This window comes from Rosa chinensis, chromosome 3 (genome assembly GCF_002994745.2).
Source record: "Rosa chinensis cultivar Old Blush chromosome 3, RchiOBHm-V2, whole genome shotgun sequence".
NCBI lineage: Eukaryota > Viridiplantae > Streptophyta > Magnoliopsida > Rosales > Rosaceae > Rosa > Rosa chinensis.
The window spans coordinates 4,574,666-4,590,143 of NC_037090.1; the positions used below are offsets into that span (position 1 = coordinate 4,574,666).

General features: G+C 39.5%; 1 protein-coding gene across 1 annotated transcript; it reads left to right on the forward strand.

Moving 5' to 3' along the window:
* Nucleotides 1-12,241: 12,241 nt before the first annotated feature.
* On the forward strand, nucleotides 12,242-13,415 carry LOC112193959 (mevalonate kinase-like). Its single transcript, XM_040515934.1, has 2 exons — nucleotides 12,242-13,104; nucleotides 13,285-13,415. Exons 1-2 carry the CDS (start codon nucleotides 12,594-12,596, stop codon nucleotides 13,401-13,403), a joined length of 630 nt encoding a protein of 209 aa, XP_040371868.1. The 5' UTR covers nucleotides 12,242-12,593; the 3' UTR covers nucleotides 13,404-13,415.
* The last annotated feature ends 2,063 nt before the right edge of the window (nucleotides 13,416-15,478 follow it).

A 15,478-nucleotide genomic window follows, 5' to 3' on the forward strand; every position in this document is an offset into this window, starting at 1 on the left:
ATTGATGACTCAATTGTGCTCTCACATACTCCTTGTATAAGTTTTGATCAGGTACTTTTCGAGAGAGAAAAGGATGATGATGTTGCTGCTGAATGCCAAGAAGATGAGGAAGTTTCAGAGGAGATTGATGATACCTCTGCAATCCAGCCAGTTTACAGAACTGGACAGCAGCAAGTACATAAGGATCATTCCCTTTCTAACATCATTGGTGATGTGAATGATGGTTTGAAAACCAGGAGACAAGCAAAAAGGGTTGTAAGCAATCTCTCTATTCTTTCATGTTTCATTGCAAAGCATCAAGAAGATATTAGCATCATTACATTTTATGGTTTTGTTTCTGTTATAGAACCTAAAAATGCTAAAGAGGCTTTGTGTGATGTTAATTGGATAAATGCCATGCAAGATGAATTGAGTCAATTTGCTAGAAATGATGTGTGGTTTTTGGTTCCTAGACCGGACTGTTCAAATGTCATTGGAACAAAATGGATTTTCAAAAACAAATCTGATGAAAAGGGTCAGATTACCCGCAACAAAGCAAGGCTTGTTGCTCAAGGGTATTCTCAAGTTGAAGGTCTTGATTTTGATGAAACCTTTGCCCCCGTTGCAAGGCTTGAATCTGTTCGTCTTCTCTTTGCCATTGCATGTCATTTGAGGTTTATTCTTTATCAAATGGATGTGAAAAGTGCGTTTTTAAATGGTGTTCTTCAAGAAGAAGTGTATGTTGAACAACCTGCAGGATTCATAGATCTTATCCATCCCGACCATGTGTATAGACTTAAGAAAGCTCTCTATGGGCTGAAACAAGCCCCTAGAGCTTGGTATGAGAGACTTTCCTCTCATCTTTTGGATAAAGGCTATGTTAGAGGTTCAATTGACAAAACTTTGTTTGTAAAAAGAACTTCTCATCATTTAATTCTTGCTCAAGTCTACGTGGATGACATTGTTTTTGGTTCAACTTCAGATTCATTGATTGAAGAATTCACTAATATCATGAAAAATGAGTTTGAAATGAGTTTGTGTGGCAAATTAAATTATTTTCTTGGTCTGCAAGTCCAACAAAGGAGTAATGGTCTCCACATCTCTCAAACCAAATATGCTAATGACCTTGTGAAAAAGTTTGGTTTGGATGCTGCTACTGCTGTCCGAAATCCCATGGGAACTAGTTCAAAACTTGATGTGGATTTGACTGGAATTAGTGTTGATCAAACCTTGTATAGAAGCATGATAGGAAGCTTATTGTACCTTACTGCTAGCAGACCCGATATTTCTTTTAGTGTTGGTGTTTGTGCTAGATATGAAGCTAATCCTAAGGAATCACATCTAAAGGCTGTTAAACGCATCATTAGATATGTTTCTGGAACTTCTAACTATGGGGTTGTGTACACCTTTGATTCCAATGTTGAGATTGCAGGTTATACTGACTCGGATTGGGCAGGAAATGTGGATGATCGAAGAAGCACCTCGGGTGGATGTTTCTTTGTGGGAAACAATCTTGTTTCATGGCATAGCAAGAAGCAAAACTGTGTGTCTCTCTCAACTGCCGAAGCCGAGTACATTGCAGCTGGTAGTTGTTGCACCCAAATGTTATGGATGAAACAAATGTTGAACGACTATGGTTTCCCTCAAGGTAAGTTGTCAATCTTTTGTGACAACACTAGTGCCATTAACATCTCTAAGAATCCTGTTCAGCACTCACGCACAAAACATATTGATATTCGATATCATTTTATTCGTGATCTTGTTGATGCAAATATACTTGAGTTGGAATTCATTCCCACTGAAAATCAATTGGCTGATTTGTTTACAAAACCTCTAGACAACCTTCGTTTTAAGTCTCTTAGGAAGTCTATTGGAGTGTGCTCTACTGTTTGAATATTCTCACTCGTATATGTAGGCTGTATGTTACATCTTGTATATGCTGCACTTAGTGTAGGATGTGAAAAAAAAAAATGTGCATAGTTTCAATCCTGGTAAGAACTGACCAAGTCTTGATCTAAGATCAGAGGATAGTTTGTTCAAATTTCCTTCTTCCTTGGTCACTCAAGGTTCTCAAGACTCTTTGCATCAGCTTTCTATTGTTCACTGCTCTACTTGTGGTTGAAAAGTCTATTACCTTTAAACTCTTGCACCTAAATCTCTTGTGGGGTGTCATATTGTGGTCAGTTTTTATGATGGTTTGAGATGAGTAGTTTATAGTTTATGCTTCTTTGTGAAAATTTTTAGAGAAGCTTGGCCAGACTATTCCCAAAGTAAACGGGCCTTGGTCGTGGTGAACGATATGAGGATTGGGAAGAAAAGGGAATGGTTTGGTCACCCCGGTGGTATTTTTCTTGTTAGATATCCTCTTTTTGACTCGAGTTGATATGTCCTTAGGAGTGTCCTTGTTACACTTAATGCCTTAAAACCAACTGGTTTGAGAGCCATTGACATAAGACTTGTTACATGGGTCAAAAATATGGTTTCGAAAGCTCAAGCTTAACAAAGCCAATGATTATGAGCTAAATTAAAAAATAAAAATAAAAATAAAAAAAAGGAGTGATAAGGATCAATGAAATCAAATAGGACTACATCTCATTCCTTTGTAATCTCTTGTGTTTCAATTCTTATCCCTTGGATGGTTTAGCTCAAGGTTCTCAAAAATTCAAGAATCATGACATGCTACAAGTCCTCTTTGAGCCGTGTTTATAAAAAGGAACTGTCAAATTGTCTTGAGTTTCTCTGTGGGATCTGGAGGAATTCAAAAGTGGTCTGCAATCCTCTGTGGCTCTTTGCCTGGCTTGTTAAGATAAAACTGGGATTGACTATGTCCTTCATCTTTTGCTTGCTTGCATTTTGAAATTCTCAATAATTCCGCTGCATATATTGAGGGGGAGTATTCATTGATACATGTAGTTTTCCTTGTGTTCTTCAAAATTGAAGGTTGTTAGTTCAAAAAAAAAAAAACAAAAAAATGTTATCCAAGTTGGCCTTTTGCATTTTTCTGCAGATTTTGTGCTCTTGAATGGATGTTTTCTGTTTCTGTTGATAGCGTTTTCCCTTTGTCATTCCTAGACAAAAAGGGGGAGAAGTGTTAGGGTGCGTTTGTGCCTTAATTGCCCATGCTTCACTTGGTATTTCTTGTGCAATTGTTTCAGGTAGGCTTGGTTTGCAGCTGCTATCTAAGTGTGAGACTAGCTTTTGGTTGCAAAATAGTGTTTTGTTTAGAAATGCCAAAGGGGGAGATTGTAAGCATTAAAATATTGGCAAGGAGAGGTAATATCCCATTGAGACAAATCCGGGTGAGGAAGAAAATCTTGGAGAGGTAATATCCCATTAAGATGGATCCGAGTGAGGAAGAAAATCTTGGAGAGGTAATATCTCCTTGAGATGGATCCGAGCAAGGAAGAGATTGTTAGTATTAAAATGTTGGCATTCTTAACTAAACACAAAACTCTACCCAAAGTCCCATGTGCAACCAAATACGTACCAAATTGTTTAATTCTATGGCTTTGGAATAATCTGACAAAGCATGAAATATGCTTAAACTGTAAGTGTGTCAGTTCCTCTTCAGCATGCTGAAGGATACCGCGGCATGGGCTCTCTCTCTTGCTTGTACTTTCTTATCTTCCTATTATGGAATCCTTGCTGTCCGCTTAGTGTAATCATGAAGACCTTGCTGTCTAAGAAGGAAGTGGGAAGTCAGTGCCTCTGCATCTCGTGGCCACACTTCAACCAAACTGAAGGAATCTTGGTGATTGCTTCCTCCTATATATATAGGAGTTCTGTGGTTCTTCTCAGCATTGAAAATAGTTGTTCTTTTCAATCCCTTTATTGTAAAGGAGTCGTTCTCTATGTATTTCTATTTTGTCAAACTGGTTTGTTCCAGGATTGAGAACAGTTTGAAAAACATCTAGTGAGTCTGTCCAGATAGGATTGCCGCGGTCAGTGCAATCCCAGAGTTGTAAACAAGTCAGTCCAGGAATGATTGTCGCGGTCAGTACAATCCTTGTGTTGTGACTTGTAATCTGTTTTTCACTAGTGATTTGGTTTGGTCTTTCAAGAGTTAAAGGTCACGCAGATGTTTTCCCTCGATAGGGTGTTTACTGCGTTAACAAAAATCTGTGTTCTTTATTGCTTTAGTTGGTTTGTTTGATTGTTCAATACATTCTATTCAATATCTACTCTCAGGATTGATCACCCAGTTGCAATCCTAGAGAAAGTTAATTTTTGTGAGTCTATTCACCCTGTCTAGGATCTTCACGTTCCTTGTGCATTAAGTTGAGTAACGGTTATTATAGAATATTGTTTCATGTTCTACATGTCCTGCCTATGCACATTGACATTTTTTATATCAGATTTTCTCGAATGTTCAGAATATTTGTACCCTATTCTTCTAACTCATGATTCCCATTTTACATGGTTTTCTTTTGTGTAAAATGATGTTGGAGCTTGGAAGAGCCATGTTTCTCAAGAAGAATGAGATACAAGCCTCTCTTACCATTGCAGAAACACTTTCATTACATTAAGTTGAATGAGTTTGTGTTCGTGTTCCTGAAGATGCTATCTAAAACATATAGGGAGCCATTTTCAATTATTTTGAACAGCCAGGACTCATTTCAATTTAGGATTCCTACATTGTTGCCCTGGAAGAACAACTTTAAATGTGATTTCTCCTGAATCACTTTCATGGTCTTGTATCTCAAGCACCAAAGTATATACTTTATTTTCACAATTTCTAGATTGGTTAGAGTCGAGAGAGACGACAGAGTGTTGTTCATTACAACTTTGTTTTAGGGAAGAGATTACCAAGTTGCTTGATTTCCCTTCAGGATGCTGGTGTCCTTGCAATTCCTACAGTTCCAGGGCCTCCACCAAAACTACAAATGGATCCTGCTACACTTGAAACATTTCGCGCCAGGGCTTTTAGCTTGTTGTCCATTGCCGGAGTATCTGGATTCTGCAAGGTATGTTAGATTCCGATCCCCACCCTCTCTTATTGCCTGTGCATGAAGCAAGAGTGTACAAGACATTCCAATCTTCTCCTTTCCCAACTACAGCAAGTACATTCAAAAACCTTACAATTTCTCTGTGCACATTTACAGGTGAACATACCACTAGGCATGTACAAAGATCTACCTGTGTCGGTTTCCTTACTGGCAAAGCACGGCTCGGATGGATTCCTGCTGAGTCTTGTAGAGACTCTCTATGCCACTCTCAAAGAACAAGTTGAAAGCTTGAAATCGCATCCTTGTTTATAATTCAACAAGAAGTTACTCATTTTTGTAAAAAAACCTATTGAAACCAGATAGCCTGATAGTCATGGTTCTTAGCTTGTTGCTTGTGGTTTCGAATATAAAATATTAAATAGTCGAATTTATACAATTAAATTCATATTCTAGTCGTAAAACATGATGTAACGATTGATGCACATCGTAGCGCACTAGCATCATCTGTGTTACTCATTGACAAGCAAATAATTTTAATTTTTCACATTTATCCAATTATTTTTACCGATTCTCGGTGGACTAATAGAGAGAGGGTAGTGGTGGGAGGAATAATGGGGTTATTGCCCCTGAGAATGCTCGGTGGACTCCACCATCTCCAGGGGGATTGAAACTCAATTGTGATGCTTCTGTTACTGACAATGAGTCACAAATTGGGGTGGGTGCGTTAATAAGAGGAGGCGATGGGGAGTTGGTGTTTGCTGTGGGGGAACGGTTGCATGGGCGTCTTCAGCCATGTGCAGCTGAGTTGCAGGCATTAATAATGGGACTGGAGGTAATGGTAGAGAATGGATGGAGGCCGGAAAAGGTTGAAACTGATTGCCTAGAGGCCGTTCAATTGGTAAATGGAAGTGACGATTGTTTGGCTCCGGAGGGAGTTTTGGTTGACAAGGTCAGGGTACTATTGGGTTCTGTCGGTACTTAAGGTATTTTTCATGTTCCCAGAAGTGTGAATGGTGCTGCTCATGTGATTGCAAAGTCTGTAACCCGATTAAATGGGCGTGTTAGTTGGTTAGGGGTTGGGCCCTCTTGGCTCATGGATGTTGTCGTTGATGATAGACCCATAACTCATGGTAGTAGTAGGGAAGTGAGTGGGGACTCTTTGTCCACTACTGGACACCGGTCGGTCATCCCTATATTTTGAAATCGTTTTCATTTAAATAAAGTTACTTATTCTCAAAAAAAAAAATACGAATATTAAGGTGTCGAATTTATACGAGTAAGCCACCACAGCCGACTCATCTTAATTAGCATTTTAGCAACGTTATTAACGATTGATACAAGCAGACATGTAGCATTGAGTACCACACTATAGGGTCACAATCACCTTACCAAAGCCCAGGTTACGCAGCGCGGTTGATCCACGCGCCACCGCCAGCCTGCCACTCTTGGCATTCCCGCACATTCTGGTACGCTCTATCTATCTTTTGGGCACATTCTGCTGCACTTTGTGTTGCATTCTCTGGTGCTCTTCTTGCTTACGCAGATTGTGTGAGTCTGGATTTCAGCCACCAAGGGTGGTTAGATTTTGGGCGAAAGCGAACTTGACTTGCTCAATAAATGAGCATTTGAAGGTGAAAAAATCATCCATATGGAAAGCCATCTGGAATTGACAACTCAGTCAGCACATATGGTAAGTTATTATGTGACCTGTCCTTGACGAATCTACCTTCACAATGTCACATTTCTTTTTGTTTTCCTAATCTTCTTGTCTAGGATTCTTGAGTTATATATATAGTTCTTGGAATGATTCAGGTAATAGTTTGCCATAGTGGGGGAGTATTCAGAGCACCGCCGTGCACTTGCACCAACACAAATAAATGGTTAGATTGCATTAAATACACTTTTTATTTATTAAAAATAAAGTTGATAATAAATATCAATGGTTAAGATTATTTTATAAGGGTTGGGTCACTTGCACCGACGGTGCATAGAATAATTTCCAGTTAAATAAACTTGAATTTATAAATGTACGTTTAGCTAATTGTCAGCCGTCTCCTTGTAATTAGGTACAAATATTTACTCTTTAGGGATATAGTGCAATTAACCTCAACCACATTGCTCCTAAAACTCTTCACCCTTCAGTACCGTTAGTATTATGAGAGTAGAGAGATAATGTCCATAGTATTATATATGTAGGCCCGCTAAGCTGAGACATTTTTGTTAATGGAAGTATAAAGATTTGATTGCACCACGTGCGGTAAGACGCCACTGTCTTAGTCGGATCCCTCAAGAGTCATAGTCTTCTAAAAGAATTATGATTGTGACTGAATTGGTTTTCTTTCTATTGATAATCACCAATATATACAGATATATAACCTTGATCAACAAGGAATTCTTATAATCTAGGGATACAGATAAAGTCATAATCCTCATGTACATGATTTTCTAAAGATACTAGAAATCTATTCTTAATTACATAATATTCTCAACTAATTACATAATATTCTCAACACTCCCCCTCAAGTTGGAGAGTGGATGTCAAGAACTCCCAACTTGTGCAACAAATTCTTAAACCTTTCTTTGCCCAACACTTTTGTAAAAATATCTGCCAATTGCTGTAAGGTTCCAACGAACCTAGTGCGAACAGACCCATCAACTATCTTGTCACGAATGAAGTGACAGTCCATCTCAATGTGACAAGTTCTTTCATGAAAAACTGGATTTGCAGCAATGTGTAAAGCTGCTTGATTATCACAATATAACATGGCAAGTTTGGCAATAGGTATGTGCAAATCAGCAAACAAGTTTTGCAACCAAGTAAGCTCACAACATGTACCTGCCATAGTTCTGTATTCAGCTTCAGCACTTGATAAAGATACTATTTTCTGCCTTTTGGTGCGCTATGAAATAAGAGATTTTCCCAGGAACACGCAATAGCCAGTGGTAGAACGGCGAGTAATGGGACAACCCGCCCAATCAGAATCACAAAAAGCTCTCAAACTTAAATCGTTTTCACTATGCAAAAGAAGACCTTGACCAGGACATGACTTTAAATACCTGACAACCCGAAGTGCTGCAGCCATATGATGTAAACGTGGCTCATGCAAAAATCTGCTTAAAACATGAACTGAATAGGTAATGTCAGGTCTGGTGATGGTGAGATAAATGAGGCAGCCAACCAAACGCCTATATGCTGCCGGATCCTTAAGCAAGTCTCCCTTATTTGACAATTTTGTTTCTTCCATTGGAAACTCAACATGTTTGGCACCCAAAAAACTGGTATCCTTGATAATTTCCAATGCATACTTCCTTTGGGACAAATATATACCTTTTCCTGAACGAGCAATTTCAATCCCAAGGAAATACTTAAGATCACCCAAGTCTTTAATTCTAAAGCGGGTATGTAGAAACTGTTTAAGAGCCTTAATAGAGTCCAGATCATTCCCAGTAATGAGAATATCATCAACATAAATCAACAATACTGTAAGGAATTACCAACCTTCTGAATGAAGAGAGAATAGTCAGCCTTTGATTGAGTGAATCCAGCAGAAAGTATCGCCTCAGTAAATTTAGCAAACCATTGTCGTGATGCCTGTTTCAAACCATACAAGGACTTGTTGAGGCGACAAACATAATTCTCCCCCTGTCGCCGAAGACCAGGAGAAGGTGACATGTACAACTCTTTATGGAGATCCCCATTAAGAAAGGCATTATTAATGTCAAGTTGGTGAAGGGACCAAGCCTGACAGGCTGCAAGAGCAAGAACACAACGGACAATAATCATCTTGGCAATTGGGGAAAAGGTATCATGGTAATCAATGCCTATAGCCTGTGTAAAACCCTTGGCCACCAGACAAGCTTTATAACGCTCAATAGAACCATCTGCCTGACGTTTAATCCGGTATACCCACCTACATGCAATAGGACGTTTGCCAGGAGGAAGAGGAACAAGAGTCCAAGTATTATTGGCAACAAGAGCGGCAAGCTCAGCATCCATGGCGGTTTTCCATTTAGGATCAGAAGCAGCTTGAGCATAAGAGGTAGACTCCTCATCCCTACTAATAGCAGCAACATAGGATCGGTGCAGCGGTGAATAACGCTGATAGGAGATGAAATTGCATAGAGGATAGCATGTACCTTTGAGAGGATTCGGCAGAGGAGATGACAAAGGGTGTGGAGGCAAAATCACTTGCGAGCAGACGTAGTCCTTGAGACGGACATTAGGAACATGTGGGCGTTGTGAGCGTCGCGGAGCAAGGATAGGATCGTGGTCGGCCAAAGGAGGAGGTTCAATGGCAGGTTGGTCGAGAGGAACAACAGGTTGGTCAATAGGGTGGAGGACAGTAGTATCTGTGTCAAACAAAAGAGGAGAGGAAGGAGGGGAGCTGGAGGATTGTAACGAGGTATCAATCCTGGGCGGGGATTGCGACGAGGTATCAATCTTGGATTGGGATTGCAATGAGATATCAATCCTGGGCGACGCAGGTTCTAGAGCTGGAGGTGGTGGAGGTGGTAGGTGTGAGGTGGTGCTATCAAGGATAGGAACAGGAAGTGAGAAGGAAGGAGGAGAAGATGACGAAATCCCTTGAGAAGAGGATTGAAAATGGAAAGTATCCTCCAAAAAAATAACATCACGATTTGTAAAAATCTTTTTGGTTTCAAGATTGTATAACTTATATGCTTTCTGACCAATCAGATACCCAAGGAAAATGCATTTATGAGCACGTGGAGAAAATTTTGAGGAAGGAGTGACAGAAATGGCAAAAGTGATATAGCCAAAAACACGCATTCGAGAATAATCATGAGGTGTATGATAAAGTACCTCAAAAGGAGTTTTCTGGTGAAGTAAAAGAGTGGGCAGCCTATTAATGGTGTAGGCAGCGGTGAGAAGACATTCACCCCAAAATTGAAGAAGCAAATGAGATTGAAAACGAAGAGCTCGAGCAACTTCTAGGAGGTGTCGGTGCTTGCGCTCAACAACACCATTTTGTTGAGGTGTGTAAACGCAAGAATGCTGAAAAATGACTCCTTGATCTTGAAAGAAGTTGCGTAAAGAAAGGAATTCAGCACCATTATCAGAACAAAATTGCTGAACATGGGTATTAAATTGAGTTTTAACATAGGCAAAAAAATGTCGAAGTAAACGCTGCGTCTCACTTTTGTGATGCATGAGATCACCCATGTAAAACGAGAAAAATCATCCACTATAGTAAAAAAATAATGAGCACCATTAAGAGAAGGCGTCTTATGACGTCCCCAAATATCACAATGAATAAGGGAAAAACATCGAGAAGTTTTTATTGAACTAGAAGGAAAAGGTTGGCGGGTGTGTTTAGCTAAAGGACAAACAGTACATTTATGACTAGAATCAAAATCAAAAGAAAGAGAATTCTTGGCTAGAAATTGTAAACAAGCAGGAGAAGGGTGTCCCAAGCGGCGATGCCAGAGATCAGATGGTATGGTGATGTGACCGACAAAGGGATGTGTGGTAGGAATGGAGGAAGACAACGCCACAAGATAGTATAAATTTCCACATCGCTTACCCACACCAATCATCATCCTCGTAGCCAAATCTTGCAAAATACACTAAGAAGGGAAAAAGGTTACTATAGTGCGTCCAACAGACATCAAATTGACATCGAATGAGGGAACACAAAGCACATCCCGCAAAACTGCATTATTAATAGTAATTGACCCTTTCATAGTGATGTTTGCCTTGGCTCCACTAGGCAAAGAAACAGAAGGAAAAGACGCATTCTTGTGGCTAGTAAAAAGATGTGGTGCATTAATAATGTGGTGAGTTGCTCCACTATCGATTATCCATCGATTAGGATCCACCATAGACAAACCTGAAGCAAACTCTGTAGCAGAAGCGGCATTAGCCTGAGGAGTTGGTGGCTTCGGATTCAATGCAGCAATAACCTGAGTGTATTGATCTTCAGTCAAGTTGAGAAGTGTCACTTGCAGCTCCTTAAATGAAGGTGTGCAATCAACATGTTTAGCAGAGGCATCATTGTGTGGTGGAGGTCGATTTCCTTGTTGTGGATTGCGTTTATAGAGCCGATGACCAGGTGGAAAGCCATGTTTCCTATGACAAGTCTCCTCAGTATGATAAAATTTGTTACAATAGGTGCATTGAATTGGAGTGCGATTGCGAGAACTGCTGCCTTGATTGCCAAGATTGTAACGAGGTATCAATCCTGGCCTGGGATTGTTACGAATGGCCATTGCTGCTGCATTGGATGGAGCAAGGGCAGCAACACCAAGTTCTCGCTGCTTCTCTTCCTGAGTTACTGAAGCATAGGCCTGTCTCACAGAAAGTAATGGATTCATTAGCAAAATTTGACCACGAGTACCTGCATACGATTCATTCAAGCCCATAAAGAATTGCATGAGTTTGGTGCGGTCATTATATGCCCCACAAGTATAATTCTCCATTGTATTGTATGAGGCAAGTTCATCCCAAAGTGCTTTCAACTTGGTATAATAAGCAGCGATTGATAATTGGCCTTGTTCAATCTTGTAGATGTCTCTTTGAACTTGGAAGAAACGTGGGGCGTTTCCCAAGGCGAAGCGTTCCCTGAAGTCTTCCCAAATTGCATGAGGTGTTGTGCAGGAGAGGACCGAATCAGCAAGGTTTGGTTCAAGAGAATTGAGAATCCAGGACAAGACCATGTTGTTGCATCGCTGCCATAGAGCATGCTCCTCTGGTTTCTTGATTGCAGATGGTTCTTTGATTGCACCAGTGATGAATCCGGTCTTATTCTTTGCACTTAAGGAGATCCTCATGGTGCGACACCATGAGTTGTAATTGTCTCCTGTCAATTTCTTAGAGAGAAGGATGAGACCGGGATGGTCTGAATGATGGAGGAATAGCGGATTTGCAGATTCATCAGAAGAGGTGCCGCTGGTGCCGCTGCCACCATTGGGAGTTTCAGAAAAGATATCGTCTCCAGCCATGAAGAGTTAGGGAAAACGTAGAAGGATAAAGGCTGCAAAAGAATTTTGCAGAAGAAAGAAGAGTCAGGACGTTGCCTGCTCTGATACCATAAAAGAATTATGATTGTGACTGAATTGGTTTCCCTTCTATTGATAATCACTAATATATACAGATATACAACCTTGATTAACAAGGAATTCCTATAATCTAGGGATACAGATAAAGTCATAATCCTCCTGTACATGATTTCCTAAAGATACAAGAAATCTATTCTTAATTACATAATATTCTCAACTAATTACATAATATTCTCAACATCTTCTTGTTCTACTGAGATGCCTGGCTCTCCTTCTCTTCTTCTATTATTTTGCTATGGGTTGTTACTTTGGGTGTAAATACTGATTCCAAGTCTGATCCTTTTCCTAATACAAGTATACTATTGGTTAAAATTCGTGATGATTAGGTCGTTGTTGCTAAAGGCTGCACTTTTTTGGACATTGTTTAGATAAAGTACAAGTAGGATGAGAGGAGTAGAGTAAAGTATATCACTATAGGAGTCATGGAATTTCTCATACTAAACTGATCATGTCTAATGTAGAACTATTGAATCATTAAAGTTAAGATGATGCAGATTGGGACTGGAGTAATTTAAGAAGTATTGGAATATGCACAATACTTTTTTGTATGAGGGAACACCATCTAATTAATCATGGAATAGAGACCAGTTGATGAATAAAGGAATAGGCGAAAAGATGTTATCATCTGTTGAGATATCTTTTGAGATATTTAGCTTCCTTATCTGTCTGGACTTTGTTCCTGAAAGAGGGAATATGATCAAGTTTAGATCAGGCAGTTTGACACGCCTCAAATCAAACATGCCACTCAAAATGCTCATTACTAACACAAAAGTTGGAAGGAACACAGAGGCCTTAGTTGCTGGTGTTACAGAGAGGACATTAAGGCATCCAGATGCTATGGCTTCTGTGTTTAATGCAGTTGATTCTATCAGCGCAGAATTGGCTACCATCATCCAATTAGAGGCCCCTGATGAAATCTCTGTAACCGAGAAGGATGCGAAAATAGAAGAGCTGATGGAAATGAACCAAGGTTTGCTCCAATGCATGGGGGTCAGCCATGCTTCAATCGAAACCATTCTTCGAACTACACTCAAATACAAGTTGGCTTTCAAGTTGACAGGAGCTCGTGGTGGAGGTTCTGTTCTCACACTATTGCCAACCTGTATCGTTTTCATGATTCCTTTTATTTCAGTTACCATGCTCCTCAATCTTTTCTCTTTCATGTGCTTTTATCTTAACATAAATGTTTGCCTAAATTCTTCAGCACATTTACTCATGCCTTGATTTTAACCATCTTGAATTATGATGTTGTCTATAGTATTTCCCTTAAGCATATGATCAGTGCTATCAGCAACAGTTGTTGATAAAGTAACTGCAGAACTGGAGTCGTGTGGATTCCATTGCTTAACAGCGGCCATTGGTGGACAAGGTGTTCAAGTTTTCTTTGGTGGTTCATCCTGAGGTGGTTAGTAAGATCCAAGCTCAATTTTTAACAGATAGAATACAATTCACTCCGTTGTCTGTATATTAGTTAGCTTGTTGTATTCTGCATAGAATACAATTCACTACGTTGTCTGTACAAAGTTATTACAAAAATGTATATGAGAGAATTTAAAACCACCTTTGGCATGAAATTCAAAATAACGTACCCTACAACTTAATTGGAGAATAAACTATAACTAATTCTTAGTAATCAGACAAAATAAAATAAAATAAAAATAGATTACATCGATTATTGATGAGCATAACATATGCAGCAAATTCTTTAGGATTGGTTAGCTGATCGACTAATGCCATAAGTCAGGGGGTTCAATGAGAGCACTGCCTGCTTCAGGAGGATTTAAATGATGCACTTTGTCAAATATCCAAGTGGCTTCAGTACTTTTGCAGATATAATGCTCATGCTTTGAGTCTCGATAAACAAAGATCGTGTTTGCAAATTCTTTAGCATCTCGCACCGCAGGAACTACAACCGATCCAACACCATCGCTAGACAAAATCATTACTCGATTTCGCAAGTTTCTAATTCGATTCCATTTTTTACTTGACGGATCCAACCGGAATATGTGACAATAACTGCTAGTGTCATCAAGAGAACAAATTGCTAATAAGAGATCCCCATCAGCCTCAACTAAGTAGAGATCATCATTCTCCTTCTTTCTTAAGGAAGAGGAGGAGGAGGAGATAACGAATGGCTCACTTTGTTTAACATCATCAGCTTGTCCAATGGCTTTCTTAAGACGCGACAGAAAGCTCCGTCTTCTAAATGTGAAGACATGCAATACGATCGAAATCCCGTCTGAAAAAACGCAATAGAAAGCTCCGTCCATATATGCCACATCAAATAGTTCCATGTCACAGTGTATATCCTGATCTTTCCATTTGCCCTCTTGCAGATTACAAGTATATATGCTGCAAATTTTTCGTGGGTTAGATGATCTACCACACGCTACAAAGATATGACAATCACTGGGACAAGTTGGATTTGTTGTGAACGTTGATGCTACTATTTCCTGATTGAGTGTAAAATTCAAATTTTCAGGTAACTCGATGATCGCCATCTTCTCACGAAAAGGATTAAAAAAAAAGAATGAGGTACGAGCCAAAATAGGATTAATACACTCATCCGTCGACAAAAGCAACCACCCATTTTTTGAAGCATGTGCAGTGGGGTCTCTCTCCAATTTTTTCGGTAAGACTTCTGCATAGGAGTATAAAATTTGTTTGCACCAGAAATCGGAGAACTGACACTTCAATGCTGGTAAGTTTCCATTGCAAAACAACTCGTATTCGCCGTTAATTAGCCATGGCATACTTGAACGACGTCGAACTCCTGCACGAAAGCTAGATTGTCTCCAATTTTTGCTGACGGAACCAAAGTGAAAAAGATTGATATCAGCAGTGATTGGTGTAGGTGAGAGACGTTCAGCAACTGAGGTTAAGATTTCAATTGGCATATCGGACCACGAACGATCATTGGTGTTTGACATAGTGCAATTGCAGGGAAATTTACCCGATCGATCAGTTTATGCGTAGGGCTTGCATATATAGGGTCGTGCTCATCACTCCTTGGTCTACTAGGGTTAAGGTTTTGCCGGGTCTTGCTTGGAATCCTTGTCTTATTTGGGATCCTTGTGCGATTTGGACTCCTTGTATGTGGTTTACGTTTGTAACAACAAATAGTGGAAAGCAAATCTCATGGAGATTTCAAAGGATTTTTTTTTTTTTTGGAAAGATATAGTAAATTTTTTAATGGCACGTTGAAAGAGAAAATTATATCTTCTTTAGAAATTTTAAAAGAAAACTGATTCATAAAGATGTTTTCCAAAAAAATTCCCAATTGGGCTGGGATTAGGGTTAACGGTGTGTCTCATTTCCAGCTCTTGCACTCTATCATGCAAGCAAAGAAAAAAAAAGTTGGCAAGGACATTTAGGTTTTGCATGTGGTTTAGCAAGGCCGGCTCAACTAAGAGATGCAATTTTTAAGGAACGGGACAAGTGAATCTGACAGCTAAAAATAAGTGCATAGTTTTAAG

Excerpts from the sequence above, each read along its gene's own strand:
- LOC112193959 (XM_040515934.1), top strand. The coding sequence starts at position 12,594 with ATGAATAAAGGAATAGGCGAAAAGATGTTATCATCTGTTGAGATATCT. Across the intron at positions 13,105-13,284 it reads TCTCACACTATTGCCAACCT|TGCTATCAGCAACAGTTGTT; the intron begins GTATCGTTTTCA and ends GCATATGATCAG.